Raw genomic sequence first — 21,141 nt, 5'->3', positions numbered from 1 at the left:
GTCTATAATCTGCGCTGTTCGGTTGGAGACGTAGATTTTCCACGAGTGGGGTGGCTTTTCCAGCCAGGCTAGCACGTTTTCCGAATCGGACCACATGATTAATTTTTTTTGACTTAGGCCGAGATGGGGTTGGACTACTGCTACTAATTTGGCTAATAAGAGCGCTCCGCATAGCTCCAGGCGTGGCAAACTAATGGTTTTGTTAGGGGCCACTTTGCCTTTGGACACTATAAGGTGAGAGTGGACCTGAGTACCGACGGTACTTCTTAGGTACAGGGTTGCGCAATAAGCCTTTTCTGAGGCGTCGCAGAATCCGTGGAGCTCAACGTATTGATCGGGCGTAAAATTCATCCATCGGGGTATCTGGATGGCTGAGATAGAGGGAAGGTTTTGAGAGAACTGCGCCCATTTGGCTAGACGGATGGGTTTAACCTTCTCGTCCCATTCGGTCCCATCTAACCACAATTCTTGCATGAGCATCTTCGCTTGGATCATTATGGGCGTCAGCCACCCTGCGGGATCGAAAAGTTTCGCAATAGAGGAGAGGATTTGCCGCTTCGTGGCTGCAGTGGATGCCGGATTTGAGTCGACGGTATACGAGAATTTATCCGTTAGGGCGTTCCACTGGATGCCCATGGTCTTGGCGGTGCTAGTCTTTTCGAACTCGAGAAAGTTTGTTTCCAGCAGATCAGTTTTCGATATTTTTTGGAGGATGTTGGGATGGTTTGCCGTGATCTTTTTTAGGGGAAAGCCTGCTGAATTGAGAGCGTCTATAGTCTCTGTTAGGGATTGCTCGGCTGATTGAAGATCATGACTGCCAGATAAAATATCGTCAACATACGTCTCGGATTTTAGTATTGAGGCTGCGCGTGGATGGGAATCGGCTATGTCTTTCGCCAGCTCGTGTAGAGTGCGAATAGCCAGGAAAGGCGCGCAATTAACCCCGAAGGTGACCGTTTTCAACTTTTAGTCCTTGATTGGACTTTGTTCGGGGGTTCGGAATATTATCCGTTGGTAGTCTCGGTCGTCGGGGTGCAAGAGAATTTGGCGGTACATTTTCTCGACGTCGCCATTAAACACATATTTATATGTTCGCCATTTCAGCAACATAAGTCGGAGATCGGGTTGGAGGGTTGGTCCGGTACATAAAACATCGTTGAGGGAGTGACCGGAACCTGACTTTTTAGAGGCGTTGAATACAACTCTGACTTTTGTTGTCTTCTTGTCTGGCCTTACGACTGTATGGTGAGGGAGATAGAATGAGCAGTATTTACCCAGGGATTCTATTTCATTGGGACTGCATTCTTCCATGTGGCCTAGGGACAGATATTCTTCGAGTACTTGGTCGTATTGCTGCTTGAGATCGCCCATTTTGCGAGAGTACGTTCCATGCCATGGAACTGTCGTAGGGCTGCAGTACGGGACTGACCTAGGTCGATATCCTTCGGGAATGTTGGTTTAAAGGGGAGCCGAACCATATATCGACCGTCATCTATGCGAGTGGTTGTGCTTTGATAAAAGTCTTCGCACATTTTATCTTCTGGGGTTTCCACTCGCACTCTGGGTATTTCTTCGATTTCCCAGAATTGCCTTAGCTGTTCATTCAGCTGGACAATCGTCACTTCCCACGCTTGAGAGGAGTGTGATCCGACCTTTTCGGTGGTTTGGTCACTTATTATCCAGCCAAATATCGTATTTTGTGCTAGCAGTGTGGGCGAAATCTTGTCTATGCCATTTAGCATTATTTGTGGGATAAGATCACTGCCTAATACCAGATCAATTTGGGAGGGGTTCTGGTCTGCTAGCTTGAGATGGGACCATTTACGCATTTGGTCGTTATTTAGCGTGAGTGTTGGGAGTTGCCTAGTGAGCCGAGGTAGCACGATTTCCTGGGCCTTTATTTTTACCTTGTGGTCATTTGAGACTAGGGTCAGTGAGCATAGCTTGTTGGAGGTTTGTACTACTCCGCCTCCCATTCCCGATATTTCAAATAGAGAGAGGGTATATGGGAGGCCTAACTTGATTTGAGCTTTCGACGAGATGAAGCTACGCTCTGACCCTTGATCCACTAAGGCTCTGAGCCTGAAGCAGTCCCCTCGGTGTTCTATGGACACTATCGCTGTGGGGAGAATGATCTTGCTATCATTTTCCGCATGCAAAGATTGGATGCGGGCAGCGTTTGAGGTGGTTGGAAGTTCCTCGTTGGGATCTGGGTTGGTATTGTCCTGAGTAGTTGCTACTTGGGCTGCCGCTCTTCGAGGGCCGTTGGTTTGGTGTGATATTCCTGTATCGTGGAGGGTGGAGTTGTGGCGACCTTGGCAGTAGAGACACCTTCTTGTGCTTGTGCAATCTTTTACGAGGTGGGTTTGGGACAGGCAGTTTTCGCACAGATTGCTTTCTCTCACGAATTTTTTCCGTTCAGGGATTGCCAGCTTTTTGTAATGCAAGCAGCTTTGTAGCGTGTGGGAGTTCTGCTTGCACTTTCTGCAGGCGTAGACTTTTTGATGCTCGGCCACATGAGCATTTGTACGAGTTTGAGAGTAGTTGTTGTTCTGCGGGGGGTTGCGGCTTTGGTTAGGGGTTTGAGCCTGCCTGAACTGGGGATTGTTTTCACTTGAGGGAGGCTTTGAGAAATTAGTGGAGGGTGGATTATATCGGGATTTGGCCGGTCGCCATTGATCCACCCTTTCCACTATCTCGTAGCGAGTAGTCAGAAACTGATCCATTTGGGACCAGTTCGGTAGGTCTCTTCTAGAGCTTAAGGATTGCTCCCAAAGCGCAACTGTATTTTCCGGCAGTTTTGAGGTTACCAGATATATTAATATGGGGTCCCAACTGTCTGTCGAGACTTGTTGGGTTGCTAATATCTGGAGACAGTTATTCACGGAAGATTGCAGTCGCTGAATGTCTTCGCTGTTTTCAGTCGGAATGGGCTTGAGGTTCATGAGGACTTTTATTTGATTGTCGACCAGGACTCTTTAATTTTCATAACGGGATTTAAGAGCTTCCCAATCCAGAGCAAAGTTGTCATCACTCAGTGGAAATTGCTTTACTATCTGGCCGGCTTTTCCTTGGGTTTTGTACCTGAGGTGGTACAGTTTTTGGGCGCTCGAGAGTTTGGGGTGGTTGATATAGACCGCCGTGAACATGTCACGGAAGGACGGCCATTGATCATAACTCCCGTAAAACACTTCGGTGTCACAGGCGGGTACTTTGAGGTGCATCCCGGAATTTTCTTGGGGAGTGGTAGTTGTAGCGGGGACGGGATTGCTTAGTACCCTTAGCTGGAGCTGATCGCCTATTCTTGCCTTTGTGTCTGCGTATGCTATAAGGCAGGCGCGGTATTTATTGAAGGCTGAGGCCTTAAAGTCGGCGGGAAGTTCGTTCTCATCTGACTCTACGACGGCGTCATATGCGCTTTGTACCCGTTCCCAGAACACATCGATATTTTTATCTTTTATTTTTAGGGATGCCTCGGTGTTATCTTGGATATCGGTTGTGCCGAACCGAGCGCAGTAATCCGAAAAGAGATCCGTTTCGGATATAAATTTATTTTCGACCACGGTAGCCATTCTAAAAAAGGACTTGCTTAATTTCACTTTGGCTATTTTGGGAATTTTTTGGGACTGCCTGGTGTTTATTTATGAGGGAATACCAAAGGCAGAAGCTTTCCTATTGGTCGAGAGTGTAGTAGGCTAGGACCAGTTAGACTGAATTGGGAGTAGTCTGGGACAGTTGAGATGACCTGCAGAATTTACTGCTGGGTAATTCAAACTATGAGAATGTGGCCGAATTTGCTGCTGGGTATCCCGAGTAATACTGATGTGGGGATATGTATTTATGTTATACCGCAAGGGACACAAGTTAATTTTGTAAAAGTATGAGTGGGATGTATGGTGGTGGGAATATACATATATATTTTATGGCGGGAAAAATGTATTTTTGGCGGGAAAATTTTATGTGGTCGGGATCCACCAAAATTTACGGGAGGGAATGTTTTAATATATGTATATTAATGTACAAGGGGCTAGGTTCGTCAATGGCGACGAAGGACCATTATTTAAACTGTGCGGGGTGTTATAGAACTCACCTGCTGTAAGAGCCCTCCTGCTGCAAATACGGTGATTGCGATGATGTGGTGGCGAGGTGGTTGAATGAGATGGCGCGGACAATAACTCTGGCAGATGCTCCTTGGTTCGGGGATGTTCTGCAAAAACTTTCCTTCAACTGTTTTCTCCTGCAATCTACCAATTTACAATTCGTTTGCAAATCTCTATTCGCAATGAATTAGAACCAACCACAATTTAGTTACTGAATATCGCTTATTCAATGTACCGCATTTAAAAACACAATCTTTTCTAGTTATTCATACATTTTGTAATTCTTATAATATTCACAGGACTTTTGCAGCGGATACAAATGTACGAATTGATTTAATACAGATTTTATTTAACTAAGAACTTGAAGTATGCTTCTTTGCATATGCTGAAATACACGGAATTTTTTTTCTCAGTTTCAATACGTTACACCTTGCGTGCAATAAATAGGGGTTTATCTCCCTATTGGCAAATATTTATGTTATAATGTAATTCTTGTTTTGCTTTCCCAACTTTTGGAATAGGCTGGGTATAAATGCTAATAATTACATATCATTTTACTCCGCCTGGTATTTATAAGCATTGACTTCATGTACATGTAATTTTCATTTTACTTTCATTCGCGTAGAATATTTATCTTGCACAGAAGATTTTCATCGACCACCAAATTGACCAACTCACAACTGTTACACTAAGTATGATTATCCTTTTTATACGGAGCGGAAGTCTCGAATATAATTATTGAGCAGAAATATGAAAAAAGCGAAATTTACAAATTTATGTCCAGCGGGAAACCCGATGTGAATCTTTCTACAGATGACAATAAAAATGTCGGTATGTTAGCGCGGTTATCGCGAATTGTGTTTTAAAATAAGTTGGCGAAAGCCTCTCGATGAGTGTTAACAATACTGGCGCGAGTATTCTAATTATTAATAATGTATACGAAAACTCGAATGATTATCACAAATTTATCAAATTGTATTACGCAGAAAGCAAACGATGATGGTTTTCCGAAAATGTAAAATTTAGCAATGACTAAAAAGGTGGTGGTTTATTGACAGGTGACGATCATGCCGGATCGCTACCCTGTAATTGCGGCGAATTAAATTTGGTGGCTTTCCGCGGTGGAGGCTGCCACACGGCCATGAGGATTCCCAATAGGGAATTTAAGGGTAAATGCCATGTATTGATTTTGGGGGTAATACAATATAATATAATTCAATATAGTCGAATACAATACAAGATACGGGATGTATATAAATTCATAGATATACATATAGAAAAGGAGGAGGGTGGGACGGGTGACAGCCTACACCGCGTAAACAAACACATTCTAGAGTCACCCCTGGTTCACCTTTATGGCGATGTCTCGAAACGGCGTCCACCTATAGAACTAAGGCCCACTCCCTTTTAAAATACTCATTAACACCTTTCATTTGATACTCATATCGTACAAACACATTCTAGAGTCACCCCTGGTCCACCTTTATGCCGATATCTGGAAAAAGCGTCCACATATAGAACTAAGGCCCACTCCCTTTTAAAATACTCATTAACACCATTCATTTCATACCCATATCATACAAACACATTCTAGAGTCACCCCTGGTCCACCTTTATGGCGATGTCTCGAAACGGCGTCCACCTATGGACTAAGGATCACTCCTTTTTAAAATACTCGTTAAGAACTTTCATTTGATAACTATATCGTACAAACACATTCCAGAGTCACCCCTGGTCCACCTTTATGGCGATATCTCGAAAAGGCGTCCACCTATAGAACTAAGGCCCACTCCCTTTTAAAATACTCATTAACACCTTTCATTTGATACCCATATCGTACAAACACATTCTAGAGTCACCCCTGGTCCACCTTTATGCCGATATCTGGAAAAAGCGTCCACATATAGAACTAAGGCCCACTCCCTTTTAAAATACTCATTAACACCATTCATTTCATACCCATATCATACAAACACATTCTAGAGTCACCCCTGGTCCACCTTTATGGCGATGTCTCGAAACGGCGTCCACCTATGGACTAAGGATCACTCCTTTTTAAAATACTCGTTAAGAACTTTCATTTGATAACTATATCGTACAAACACATTCCAGAGTCGCCCCTGGTCCATCTTTATGGCGATATCTCGAAAAGGCGTCCACCTATAGAACTAAGGCCCACCCCTTTTAAAATATTCATTAACACCTTTCATTTGATACCCATATCGTACAAACACATTCTAGAGTCACCCCAGGTCCACCTTTATGGCGATATCTCGAAAAGGCGTCCACCTGTAGAACTAAGGATCACTCGCTTTTAAAACACTCATTACCACCTTTCATTTGATGCAGAAAAAGCTGCCACAGCCTCCTGAACATGGAATAGAATCGTCTATTTGTAACATTTTCACCATGCATTCTTTACACTCAGAGGGCGGCATTTTGCCTTCCCTCCCGCCACTTGTAAAAAAGTTAATAAAGTCACTATCTTTCCTTTTATTTTGTTTTGTTTGATGTGGTTTATTAACACAAGATTACTTTGTTAAATTAAAACCAATAGGAAAAACTTTTTTGTGCATTAATATAAATAATTATACGAAGGTAACAAAACACGTCCAAACACGTCAACGTCAAACGGTTGATACCCATATCGTTAAAACACACTCTCGAATCACCCCTGGCCCACCTTTATGGCGATATCTCGAAAAGGCGTCCACTTATAGACCTAAGGCCCACTCCTTTTTAAAATGCTCACTAACACCTTTCATTTGATACCCATATCGTACAAACACATTGTAGAGTCACCCCTGGTCCACCTTTATCGCGATATCTCGAAAAGGCGTCCACCTATAGAACTAAGGCCCACTCCCTTTTAAAATACTCATTAACACCTTTCATTTGATTCCCATATCGTACAAACACATTCTAGAGTCACCCCAGGTCCACCTGAATGGCGATATCTCGAAAAGGCGTCCACCTGTAGAACTAAGGATCACTCGCTTTTAAAACACTCATTACCACCTTTCATTTGATACCCATATCGTCAAAATACATTCTAGAGTCACCCCTGGTCCACCTTTATGGCGATATCTCGAAATGGCGTCCACCTATAGAACTATGGCCCACTCCCTTTTAAAATACTCTTTAATTCCTTCCATTTGATACCCATGTCATACAAACACATTCCAGGGTTACCATAGGTTTATTTTCCTACATGGTGATTTTCCCTTATTTTGTCTCCAAAGCTCTCAGCTGAGTATGAAATGTTCGGTTACATCCGAACTTAGCCTTCCTTACTTGTTCGGAATTGGATTTAATGTAATGAACCTTTCCTTCCACTACCAACATATTTTAAGCTGCAAAACACCATTCATCGTAGTTTTCTCTGCCTTTATATTTCGACACACTTTGTATATAATTGGTAGCCATTGTTTGGTAAAGCAAAGTTAAAGTTTACGTATTTTTCTTTAAATTATTTAAATAAAAAACGCGAGGCCCATAACCCATTAATTACAACACGTAAATCTTCGTTCCAGCGGCCACCGTGGTGTGATGGTAGCGTGCTCCGCCTACCACATCGGATGCCCTGGTTTCAAACCCCGGGCAAAGCAACATCAAAAATCTTAGAAATAAGGTTTTTCAATTAGAAGAAAATTTTTCTAAGCGGGGTCGACCCTCCGCAGTGTTTATTTATTTATTTATTTATTTATTTATTTATTTATTTATTCATATTATAGTCTAGGACAATCAGAACCTCCTTACAGACTATTTACTAATATATCTTAACTAATATATATAAAATATTCAAATAATTTCATTCAATAGCAGTTTAAACCTAAATTTATTTAATGCAAAATCAATATCTATAGAATACAGCAAATTAAACTCCCTCATTGCCCTAGCAATTGGAGAGTTGGAAGCATAAGTCGTTCTAAATCTATCTAACCAGAAAAAATCGTGACATCGAAGGGTTCGCGATGGTACATTGAACCGTATACGTTCTAAAAGATAGGGCGAGTCAACCGTCCCATTGATGATATCATATAAAAATGTCAATGAAAGCATTGATCTTCTACTCACTAAAGATTTAAGGTTAATTAAAAGACACCTAGAACTGTATGTTGGAACAGGGTCTTGAAAACGCAAAGACCGGAGGGCAAATCGCAAAAATATTTTTTGAATACGCTCAAGTCGGTCTATATGGCAGGCATGGTACGGCCTCCAAATGAAAACAGCATATTCTAGTTTAGACCGCACTAGGGTTGTAAATAAAAGTTTTAAAGTATAAGGATCACTAAAATCCATACTGAAACGGCGAATGAACGCAAGTGTGGAATAAGACTTCGCAATGACATAATTAATCTGACTGTGGAATAGAAACTTCGCATCAAAGACTACACCAAGATCTGATATTTCATCAACAACCGTCAGCGTAGAGTCCCCAATATGATACGAAACAGGAAGAACATTTCGAGTTTTAGCAAAGGTAATACTAAAACATTTACTTATATTTAAAAGCAGACGATTCCGTTTACACCAGTCCATTACGTTATCAAGATCAGCTTGGAGCATAGTGGACTCAGATTGAGTCGTGATTGATGCAAAAATTTTCAAGTCATCAGCAAACAATAAGAATTCAGCATAACTGAAACAATGACGTATGTCATTAATAAAGATAACAAATAATAAGGGACCCAACACGCTCCCTTGTGGTACACCAGAATTGGCAGTAAACGACCGCGAAGAAATACCATCTACCACAACAACACAGCTACGATCTGCCAAGTAAGATCTCACCCAAGATAGCATACTAGAATGGAAGCCGAAGCCAGCAAGTTTAGATATTAGTAATGAATGGTTGACTTTGTCAAAAGCCTTCGAAAAATCGGTATAGATAGTATCAACTTGCGCTCTCCTATTAAATGAAGAAATACAGTATTCAGAAAATACTGCTAGATTAGTTACAGTTGATCTGCCAGGCATAAATCCATGCTGATTAGGTGAAATCAAGGTCTTTACTGCGAAGAATATTTTATCCTTAACTACAATTTCAAACAATTTCGAGACAGTGGAAAGTTTAGAAATAGGACAGTAGTTGGCAACATTACTTTTATTACCACTCTTGAATATCGGGGTAATAGACGTTACCTTCCAAGCGTTTATGAAATCTCCATTCCTGAGAGATTTATTAAAAATTAATAAGATTGGATACGCAACTGCTGCAATATTTTTAAACAAAAAAGAACAGAACCCATCTACATCCATTTGCACTGACGACTTGATCACCGAGATGCCACAAATGACATCTTCAAGAGTCAGGGACAATTGACCAAAATTAATAGGGGTGTCATTTTCCGTATCTAGTTCCTCGGTGAGAAACGTCCCAGTCTCAAAATTCGCCCCGAAAAAATCAGCAAAGAGGTTGACAGCTTCGCCGAGGGAATACGCAGATTTTCCATTGTAAGAAACTTTAGATGGGATACTTGCACACGACTTTTTAGCCTTAACGTAACGCCAAAAAGATTTAGGGTTTAACTTAATATTCCTTTCAAATTTAGCAACATACTCTTTATGAAGTTTCTTACTCAAAGATTTAAACTTACTTGAGTATAATAAATATTTATCCTTATGAAGACGCATCTTCGATAATTTATACCTTTTAAAAAACTTATTCCTTAAATTTTTAAGTCTTTTCAACTTTCTTGTATACCAAGGTATTTTGTAACATTTCCTTTTCACTCGAGGAATTAAAGTGGAGCAAATTTCATTGACTTTAACTTTGAAAAGATCAAAGCATTCATTTACACTCTTCCCAGAAAATATAGTATCCCAATCATGCAAATTGATTCTATCGCTAATGGCATTAAAGTTGCAATTTTTGAAACAGTAATTAACCGGTAGCAAATCTAAGTCGACATTTCTAAATTCGTAAAACTCCAGTTGCAGGACAAGAGGAACATGATGCAAGCCGGGGCATGACAGAGGATCGAGACATTCTTCCAAAGAAAAACTCATATCTTCACTTAAAAAAATTAGATCCAATGTTTTAAACAGTTTATTTAAAATTGAATTAATTTGAGTAAGATTGACGCTTAATAAGTTGTCAACAACATACGTTTCGGAAAAGCTAGTTACATTGTTGGGGTACAAAGTTAAACTCTCACCCACTGGCGCCCAGCTCACATCTCCTATATTGAAATCACCTAAAATACAAAAATTACACTCTGATTTCGTAGAAACTAAGTCTATAAGATTATCAGTATGTGCTTTATACAAACTGTCAATACTACCAGGCGGAATGTAAGATACACATATAAAGAGTGTCGACGACCCATTGACACATACACACAGTTGATCCAACCGAGTGTCCTCATTCTGCAGTGAAATAGATGATGAGTGATATTTACGCCGAACAGCAATTAAAGTACCACCTCCTCGGGACAGGCCAGTTTTTAACGTATCTCGATCTTTTCTATATACGTTGTACATTTCGGGATCAAAATACTCGTTGTCATAGAAATTTTCATTTAGCCAGGTTTCCACGAAAACGTAAACATCATAACCCAATAGTGAACTAAATTCATATACTGCTTTAGACTTAGTTCTAAGCCCAGAAGCATTTTCATAATATATACTAAACGGCAAAGAGTTCGGTTTGAAATTCAGGGATGTTGCTACACCACTTGTTGAGTTGCACCGCCCCTTGGAAAAAAACGGAACGGCCGTAGAATTACATTAACAGGCCAGATGTTCGCATCAATAACTTTGTTGTAATAAGATTCCGATACGCCTAGTTTAAAACTGACTCGCCTTAGTTCGGACAGATTGGTACCACTTTTTACGAGCTTGTCGCATTTCAAATAAGTTTTACCAATGCCAGAATGTTTCGTGACATAGCTTAAAATATCATCCTCGGTCACTTTGGGCAAGAACGATGAGACGTGCAGCCACTTCATACTCGAAGCTACACACAGTTCCGAGTTGGTATTTACGCCAAGAACCAGTGGCTTACTTAGATTCTTCTTGGCACTCCTCCCTACCAGTAAAGGTGCAGGAACATTATCATTATTTTGCGTGTTACTCACAGTATGAGCATCCCGCAGTCCAAAATTTGCAGTTGATGGGTTATTATTTTGGGCTACCACCGTAGCGAAACTCATTGGCAACGAAGTATTAGTACCAGTGGCACAAGTAGTAGAAGAGGTAGTAGTGTTGATAGACACAGAGGCAGTAGAAAGTGGCACCGAAGCAGCGGAAACATTCGTTAATACTGGTTTAGTTTTGCTTTTCTTACTACCCTTCACAGTCGGACTAGAGTTAGTACGGTTCGCACCAAGTTTATTATCTGCACCCTTTGAAATAAACGGCTGGGTATTATTATTCGGTAAATGTATGTCTCTGACATTATTATGTTCAGTCGCATTACCTTTTAGCAAAGACTGAGTGAGAGAGTTATTTGTCAACACGGTCATGCTATTAATAGACGTATCAACAGTATTTGATTTTGGTACGCCAGCAACATCATCGGCAGCAGCAGCGACAGCATCCCGCATAACCAAAGAGCAAGCAGCAGGAACATTAACATTATCAGACAACTCTTTTTGTTTGTTTACATTAAGAGCATTGTCCGAAACCAGCTTAAGCAAATCGACTACAGCCTTTCTCAAATCTACTATTTCCGACTTAAGAGAAGTTATAACAGCATCTCTGTCTTGTAGGTTTGTGGACAATAACTTAAATTCGGCACATAAAGCATCAAACTTTCGTGATAACTTTTTATTGTCATCACGAAAGAAGCGTAAAGAGGAATGCATATTAGCATCTTCTGCATGCAAACCATCCAGTTCATTGTCCACAGTGGGTTTCGCATTATTTATATTGTTTGTATTGTTTGTGTTCAATGAAGAACTTTCAAGTGGTCGTTCACACGATACAACGGGTGATACAGGCGGGCGGAGAGATGAGCGACGCTCTGCCATGCACTTCTCACACAAAAAAGATTTACCTGCCGAGAGCAAATAGTCAACATCGGTTTGCACAAAACCAACACAATGCAAGTGAAAAATTTCTTTGCACTTTGCACACTGAATTTTTGGATCTATGCGATCAACTTTTTGTTTGCACACACAAGGCATTTTAATATTAAATGAATATTCGATTAACTAGACAGCGGTTAGCGTCAATAAAGTTTATACACCAAGAGTCAATATGCAATTGCACGACAATTGGTCACAAAATTACGCGATTAAAGACGGTTTATTATGATAAAATTCACCATAATGCGGAGCAAAGAAAAAACACGTCCGCACTCCACGAATATAAATCAATGTTTGGAAAGCGCTCCGGGTGTATTTCTGCCATGAAAAGCTCTCAGTGAAAACTCATCTGCCTTGCAGATGCCGTTGGGAGTCGGCATAAAATCATGTAGGTCCTGTCCGGCCAATTTGTAGGGAAAATCAAGAGGAGCACGACGCAAATTGGAAGAGAAGCTCGGCCTTAGATCTCTTCGGAGGTTATCGTGCCTTACATTTTTTTTTTTATATCTTCGTTGACAGTCGTACTTCAAGTGACTTTTTATACTCAGTTGAGCAGAGCTCACAGAGTATATTAACTTTGTTTGGATAACGGTTGGTTGTACAGGTATAAAAGAATCGAGATAGATATAGACTTCCATATATCAAAATAATCAGGATCGAAAAAAAATTTGATTGAGCCATGTCCGTCCGTCCGTCCGTCCGTTAACACGATAACTTGAGTAAATTTTGAAGTATCTTGAAGAAATTTGGTATGTAGGTTCCTGAGCGCTCATCTCAGACCGCTATTTAAAATGAATGATATCGGACTATAACCACGCCCACTTTTTCGATATCGAAAATTTCGAAAAATCGTAAAAGTGCGACAAATCATTACCAAAGACCGATGAAACTTGGTTGGTGAGTTCAACTTATAACGCAGAATAGAAAATTAGTAAAATTTTGGACAATGGGCGTGGCACCGCCGACTTTTAAAAGAAGGTTATTTAGAAGTTTTGCAAGCTGTAAATTGGGAGTCGTTGAAGATATCATGATGAAATTTGGCAGGAACGTTACTCCTATTACTATATGTATGCCTAATAAAAATTAGCAAAATCGCAGAACGACCCCGCCCACTTTTAAAAACAAATTTTTTTTAAGTCAAGTTTTAACAAAAAATTTTATTTCTTTACAGTATATAAGTAAATTATTTCAACATTCAACTCCAGTAATGATATGGTACAACAAAATACAAAAATAAAAGAAAATTTCAAAATGGGCGTGGCTCCGCCCTTTTTCATTTAATTTGTCTAGGATACTTTTAATGCTATAATTCGAACAAAAATTTACCAGTCCTTGTGAAATTTGGTAAGGGCTTAGATTCTAGGACGATAACTGGCTTCTGTGAAAAAGGGTTGAAGCCACGCCCAGTTTTTATACACAGTCGACCCTCCTTCTTTCCGCTCGGCCTTTAACACGATAACTTGAGCAAAAATCGATATATCTTTACTAAACTCAGTTCACGTAGGTACTTATCTGAACTCACTTTGTATTGGTATAAAAAATGGCCAAAATCCGACTATGACCACGCCCAATTTTTCGACATCGACAATTACTTACAAGTAAGGAAGGTTAAGTTCGGGTGTAACCGAACATTACATACTCAGTTGAGAGCTATGACATGTGTATCAAATGAAAGGCACTAAAGAGTATTTTATGAGGGAGTGGGCCATAGTTCTATAGGTGGACGCCATTTAGGGATATAGCCATAAAGGTGGATCAGGGTTGACTCTAGAATGCGTTTGTACGATATGGGTATCAAATTAAAGGTATTAATGAGAGTTTTAAAAGGGAGTGGTAGTAGTTGTATATGTGAAGGCGTTTTCCAGATATCGACCAAAATGTGGACCAGGGTGAGAGTGAGAGAGAGAGGGCTAGAGTCACCCCTGGTCCACCTTTATGGCGATATCTCGAAAGGGCGTCCACCTATAGAACTAAGGCCCACTCCCTTTTAAAATACTTATTAACACCTTTCATTTGATACCCATATCGTACAAACAAATTCTAGAGTCGCCCCTGATCCAGCTTTATGGCGATATCTCGAAAAGGCGTCCACCTATAGAACTAAGGCCCACTCCATTTCAAAAAACTCATTAACACCTTTCATTTGATACCCATATCGTACAAACATATTCTAGTGTCACCCCTGGTCCACCTTTATGGCGATATCTCGAAAAGGCGTCCACCCATAGAACTAAGGCCCACTCCCTTTTAAAATACTCATTAACACCTTTCATTTGATACCCGTACCGTACAAACGCATTCTAGAGTCACCCCTGGTCCACCTTTATGGCGATATCTCGAAAAGGCGTCTACTTATAGAACTAAGGCCCCCGCCCTTTTAAAATACTCATTAACACCTTTCATTTGATACCCATATCGTACAAACGCATTCTAGAGCTACTTTTGGTCCACCTATATGGCGATATCTTGAAAAAGCGTCCACCTATAGAACTAAGGCTCACTTCCTTTTAAAATACTCATTAACACCTTTCATTTGATACCCATATCGTACAAACAAATTCTAGAGTCAGCCCTGGTCCACCTTTATGGCGATATCCCTAAATGGCGTCCACCTATAGAACTATGGCCCACTCCCTCTAAAAATACTGTTTTATACCTTCATTTTCCTACATGGTGATTCATCCTTATTTTCTCTCCATAGCTCTCAACTGAGTATCTAATGTTCGGTTACACCCGAACTTAGCCTTTCTTACTTGTTTATAAGTAGTATATGTATATAGACGTGTGGTTATTTAATACATATGAGTTATTTCGATATTGCCAGATTTAAAAATTAATTACCAATTTGGGGTTAATTTCGGGATGGTTTTGGGACTCCCTCGGGGTCATTTGGTGGTCTTTCCGGTATGCTTTTAGTGACTCCCTTGGAGTCCTCCCGGTGTCATTTGGTAGACGTTCTGGGATGTTTTTGGGAACTCTCACGAGGCCATTACGGGATGGTTTTGGGAACTCCCTTGTGTCATTAGGAGGTCATTCCATGATATTTTTGAGCGCTCCCTCGGGGTCATTTGGGGGTCCGGGAATACCTGTATGTAGTGACAAAACTTTAAGAAAAAGTATCGATACCGGTACCCGGATGTTCCAGAAACTTTCGCGAAATTGAAACATAGTATAAACATGAAAACTATAATATTGTTGTTCCTCCGTTACTTGACGTAAAATAATTAGATGGTCCCTGGCTAGAATTAAACCATCTCGCATTCGAGTAGGTCAAGGAAACAGACTCTTAGTCCCTACCACCTTTTGCACCGTTTGCCAGTACAGAATATATATGCTTGCGACATCTGCCCAATGCTTAGATGTTCCGGTGTCAGCGACGGCAACCCCCTGACGGTTTTCATCGCGCCATGCTGCCAGGCCGTAAACCCAACTAAACCGGGTGCCCCAATGCTTAGCCAAGGACGTCCAGTCCCAGGTCCACAACAGCAATTTTGTTCTTTCCTCCCTCAACTCGGGCGTAGTCACCCGTCACTTACCCCTAGAGTGTCCACGTCTCCCCGTTGCACTTCAGAATTCTGCAGTTAAACTGTAATGGGTTAACTGGGAAGATCACGGAGATAGTTGATTTCATGAAGCGGCATAATATCCGCATTGCTGCGATTCAAGAGACAAAACTCACAGCAAGATCTGTCCTGCAGCTCTGCTCTGGGTATAACGTCCACAGAAAAGATCGCGAGAGCGAAAATGGAGGCGGTCTCGCTTTTATCATCCACCGATAAGTGCAATATAATCTACCCCTGATCCCGACATCGACCGCTGGACAGTGTCCTGGAAAGTTAAGACATTTATGTCCAGTCAGGTGATGTAAACTTAGAAATCATCAACATCTACATCCTTCCTGTCACCAATTGCGCTAGTGGATACCGCCCTACCCACTCGCGAAAATCGCATTATCTTTGGCGATTTCAATGCCCATCACGATCTATGGCATTTTAACCTACAGGCGGACGGCAGGGGTGAAATATTGGCGTACCAAATAGAGGAAACGACATTCTTAACAATAAACGGAGACGCCCCCACCCATATGGTAAAAAGCTGTCCCAGCTCGCCAGATCTATCCATCGCAAGCGCAGGACTAGTAAACTGCGTCAACTGACAGCCGATGGTAAAATTGGCATCTGACCACTTGACTATAGTCCTTTCGCTCAAGCGATCTGCCGACTTCATCATTACTGAGAAACGCTCTTTCATCAACTTTAGGAAAGGAAACTGGGATGGTTACAAATCCTTTACAGACAATCGCTTTTCTGCCCTCCCTATCCCGGCTGATGATCGCCAAGGTCAGCGAATCCGCCCGGTTTGTTTTATTCCCGCCGGAAGAATTCCGGGAATTCAGCCACATTTTCCGGCGGAGGCCGCAAATTTAGCGAAAGAACGTGGCCTTATAAAACAGCACGACCCCGGCGACCCCCTAAATAAGGGAGATAAACCAACACATCAGATTGCTGGTGGATGAGCACAAGCGGGCGAAATGGGAGGAGCATTTAAAGAATTGTAACCTCTCTGCCGGTGTGGGTATGCTTTTTTCCACCGTAAAGTCCATATCGAGTCCGTTTAAGCACAATGACAAAATCTCCATCGCCTTTGGCGATAAAGTGCTGTCGGATGGGAAAAAATGCACGAGCGCTTTTTGCAGACAATATGCAATGCATGGTTCATGCCAAAGCATCTAAAGTAGTGAGCCCAGACGGCATAGCCATGCCGATGCTTAAAAACCTAGGCAAAGAGGGATTTAGTTATCTAGCGCATGCCTTCAACTTGTCCTCGTCATCCCCGAAAAATGGAAAATGGCCAAGGCTATTCCGCTATTAAAGCCTGGGAAACTAGCTAACTTCTTATCGTCCGATATCTCTCCTACCACGGCAGGTTACTGCAAGACCTGGAAGGGTCTCCCCTTCCCCAAAGTCTCAAAAGGTGGACCGCAAAGGAACTGTCTGGTCGGCAAGCATCGGTGCAATTCAGCAAGTTAAGCCAAGAAGCATTAAACAAGGGGTGTCACAGGGTGGTATTCTATCTCCACTTCTGTTTAACTTCTACATATCAAAGCTACCTTCACCACCAGAAGAAGTCACTATCGGTTTCTACGCCGATGACTGCACAATAATGGCTAGAGGCTCAGGCCCACAGATCTATGAGCTTTTTAACAAAATAAACAGCTATCTCCTTAATCTCTCCAGTTTCTTCGCCTCGTGAAACCGGACATTGTCACCGACCAAATCATTGGTGACCTTATTTACAACACGGGCGCGCGAAATGTCGACCATATTGAACATCTACGTCGATGGCACCACGCTACCGACTGTCTTACACCCTAAAATCTTGAGTCTGAGGATGCCATAGTTCGTGCTAAATCATCAAAAGCAATGGGCCCAGACGGCATAGGCATGCCGATGCTTAAAAACCTATGCAAAAAGGGATTTATTTATCTAGCGCATGTCTTCAACTTGTCCCTATCCATCTTCGTCATCCCCGATATATGGAAAATGGCCAAGGTTGTTCCGCTATTAAAGCCTGTGAAAGCAGCCAACATAGGAGATTTTTATCGTCCGGTATCTCTCCTACCACATCACGTTACTGCAAGAACTGGAAGGGTCTCCCCTTCCCCCAAGTCTAATAAGGTGCACCGAAAAGTATCTGTCTGGTCGGCAAGCATCGGTGCAATTCAGGAACGTAACATCCAAACCAAGAAGCATTAAACTAGGGGTGCCACAGGGTGGTGTCCTATTCCCACTTCTGTTTAACTTCTACATATAAAAGGTACCTTCACCACCAGAAGGAGTCACTATTGTTTCCTACGCCGATGACTGCACAATAATGGCCACAGGGCACGCCCACAGTTCGATGATCTTTGTAACAAAATAAACAATTATCTCCCTAATATCTCCAGTTTCTTCGCCTCGCGAAACCTGACATTATCACCGACCAAATCATCGGTGACCTTATTCACAACATGGACGCGCGAAATGTCGACCATATTGAACATCCACGTCGATGGCACCACGCTACCGACTGTCTTACACCCTAAAATCTTGGGTGTGACGTTCGATTAGGATTTAAATTTTGGAGGGCATGCAGCCGCAATTGTATCGAAAATCCAGGGCCGTAATAAAATCCTCAAATCTCTTGCCGGCAGCACATGGGGTAAAGATAAAGAAACGTTCATCACTACTTACAAAGCAATTGACCGGCCGATTCCATGCTACGCGTCCCCGATATGGTCACCAAGCCTAAAGGTTACTCACTGTAAGAAAATACAAGCCTTCCAAAATACTGCCCTCAGAACCCCTGCGAGCTGTCTTCTTATGTCCCCAGAACACCATCTATACAATGAGGCGAGAGTACTCTCCATTGGAGAGAGAAATGCAATGCTAACCAAACAGATTCTGTTGAATACCCAGAAACGTGGGCATCCCAACAGACATCTGATTGAAGAGACCTCTCTCCCAGGGGCTTAAAAAGTCATCTCCGCAAGCATTATGAAGAAATACGGGACCTGAGAACACAGCCGTATGAAGAAAAAAACACAAACAAGTCCTCAGTGATATCCACAAAGAGGCGTTGAACCTCTATCCCAGGAATTTCCCGGCGAACCCATTGCTAAAAGATAAATACCTTGCACTCGCAGAGGAGGAAAGCACTCCCACTAGGGAGACGGGCGTCACTCTAGCTCAACTTCGATCTGGATACTGTAACAGGTTAACTTCTTACCTATCCAGAATCAACCCCGAAATACATAACACAGGTCAACACAAAATTTGATTTTGACTTCAAAGCATTAAATTTCAATTCTTTAGGTCGTAATTTGACGAAAAAAAATATAAGGCATGAAAAAGTTTGCTTTCCTATTTAGGAAATCGCTTGAACGATATTTTTCAAAATCTGTGGTTTTAATCTTTAGTTGAAAATGAAGCAATTCAAAAAAATATTTTTATTTAGTTTTAATATCGAAATAACTTACAAAAAAATGGAAAATGATTTAAAATGATTTTAAAGTGACACAAAGTTTTATTCTCACAGGCCATGCCCGTTGAGTATAATGCTTAGCATCCGCTCTACTGTCCCATAAGCACAAATAACATGGATACTTTGATTATCCGCTTTGAAGTCCCATCAAAAATCCCATAATTTTAAAATTTCCAATCAGCTGCCAGTTGAACTTGCGATCTTTTGCAGATTCTAGCACAATTTTGACACTTTCATAATTTTCTTTAAGATGTACTAAGTGAGCAATTGGAAAAGATGGAAATTTATTTCCGTTGTGTAATAAAAAAGCTTTTAAGCTTTTTGTTGAGCTGTCAATGAACAAACGCCGTTCGTTAGGAACGCAAGGTATGCCAATTTCTTCGAACATACCTTTTATGTCATTACAAAAAACAAAGTCCATCTTCTTTCGTGAAAAATGTTGAGAATGTTTCATGCCTAGTTCGATTTATGATTGCTACACCGCCCAGGGGCTTAAGGGGTCATATCCTCAAGCATTATGAGGAAATACGGCACCTGAGAACACAGCCGTATGAAGCAAAAAAGCACAAGAAAGTCCTCAGTTATATCCACAAACAGGCGTCGGACCTCTATGACAGGAATTTCCTGGTAAATCCGGTACTGAAAGAAAAATACCCAGAACTAGCAGAGGAGGAACGCACGCATCCTAGGGAGACGCGCGCCACCCTAGCTCAACTTCTATCTGGATACTGTAACAGGTTCAACTCATACGAAATGTATGTCCTGCTTGCAATGTGTCCCCACATGACACCAACCATCTCCTCAATTGTAATGTGAAACGAACGCCTCTAACACCCCTCTCATTATGGTCCACCCCTATTGAAACAGCATGTTTCGTTGGACTCCCGTTAGAGGACATTGATGACAATTTGTGATTTGTAGCGCCTATTGGATGGGGCGAAGCCCTGCTACAACAACAACACAACTCGCATCAAAGTATCGATGCTAATACTCATTCTCAGAGAAAGGTATCGAGTATACTCGATCCAAGTAAGTACTTCGGAAATTTTACCAAAAGCAAAGGAACTTTTTTTGAATGAGTTCGTATGTTTTGAATTTGGTAGAAAATCTGTAGGGAAGTTTAAGTTTGGACGAAACCGAACATTATATACCAATTTGTGTCCTCTTACATACAATGATTTAAAAGATTTTTGATCGACTTATGACGTTAAATAAATTTCAGTTAGGAAAAACTTTTTCTAAACGGGGTCGCCTCTTGGCAGTGGTTTGGCAAGCACTCCGAGTGTATTTCTCCCATGAAAAGCTTCCCATGGAAGACTCATCTGCCTTGCAAATGCCGTTCGTAATCGCCATAAAATAAGTAGCACGGCGTTAAATGGAAGAGAAGATGGGTCTAAATCTCCTAGGAGGTAAATCGCGTCAAGTATTTTTTTATGGCATCAAACGTTTTGTGGAGAGATTTACCAAATAGAACTTACGTACTTTGCATGACATACATTATGTAAGTCGGGGTTCATTATGGGTAGGTACGAGTTCAACCTGTTACAGTATACAGATTGAAGTTGAGCTAGAATGACGCGCATCTCCCTAGGGAAATTACTTTCCTCTTCTGCGAGTTTAGGGTATTTAACTATAAGAAAGGGGTAACTTTAGGGACAAAAAAGTTACATACATCCGCGGACATCCGAGCTAAATTTTACACATGTTATAGTAGCAGGTATTCTCTAATAATCGAAAGAAAAAACCATTGCGAATTCTTTGCACATCTGTTTTAAATTTTTTTTTGTAGATTTAGTTATCCCTACATATAAAATAGGATGTATGTACGTACCAGTTCCGACGAGATATTTGAACCTTTAAAGCTGATTTACAAACGGCAAAACCAATTCCCAGGTACAGGAAAAAAACACGTAGCCATAAAACACACAAAAATAAACGCGCAAGGTCAACAAGAGCACACCAAAAGCAAAAAGGCGAAGCTCACT

General features: G+C 41.3%; 2 protein-coding genes across 18 annotated transcripts in view; both read right to left on the bottom strand.

The window, feature by feature from the left end:
- The window catches only part of rho-5 (rhomboid-5), a 1,371,034-nt gene that overhangs the window by 434,327 nt on the left and 915,566 nt on the right, over positions 1–21,141 (bottom strand). The gene's annotated exons all lie outside the window — the stretch shown is intronic.
- LOC137235413 (uncharacterized) lies at positions 7,902–12,390 on the bottom strand. Its single transcript, XM_067758387.1, has 2 exons — positions 11,524–12,390; positions 7,902–11,449 (listed from the first exon to the last, which is right to left on the bottom strand). The coding sequence occupies exons 1-2, from the start codon at positions 12,230–12,232 to the stop codon at positions 11,439–11,441; spliced, it is 720 nt and encodes a 239-aa protein (XP_067614488.1). The 5' UTR covers positions 12,233–12,390; the 3' UTR covers positions 7,902–11,438.

This window comes from Eurosta solidaginis, chromosome X (assembly GCF_040869045.1).
Source record: "Eurosta solidaginis isolate ZX-2024a chromosome X, ASM4086904v1, whole genome shotgun sequence".
Taxonomy (NCBI): Eukaryota; Metazoa; Arthropoda; class Insecta; order Diptera; family Tephritidae; genus Eurosta; species Eurosta solidaginis.
This window is presented reverse-complemented; position numbering and strand designations above follow the sequence as displayed.

What these genes read in the sequence shown, in the direction of transcription:
- LOC137235413 (XM_067758387.1), bottom strand. Translation starts at nt 12,232, where the DNA reads ATGCCTTGTGTGTGCAAACAAAAAGTTGATCGCATAGATCCAAAAATT.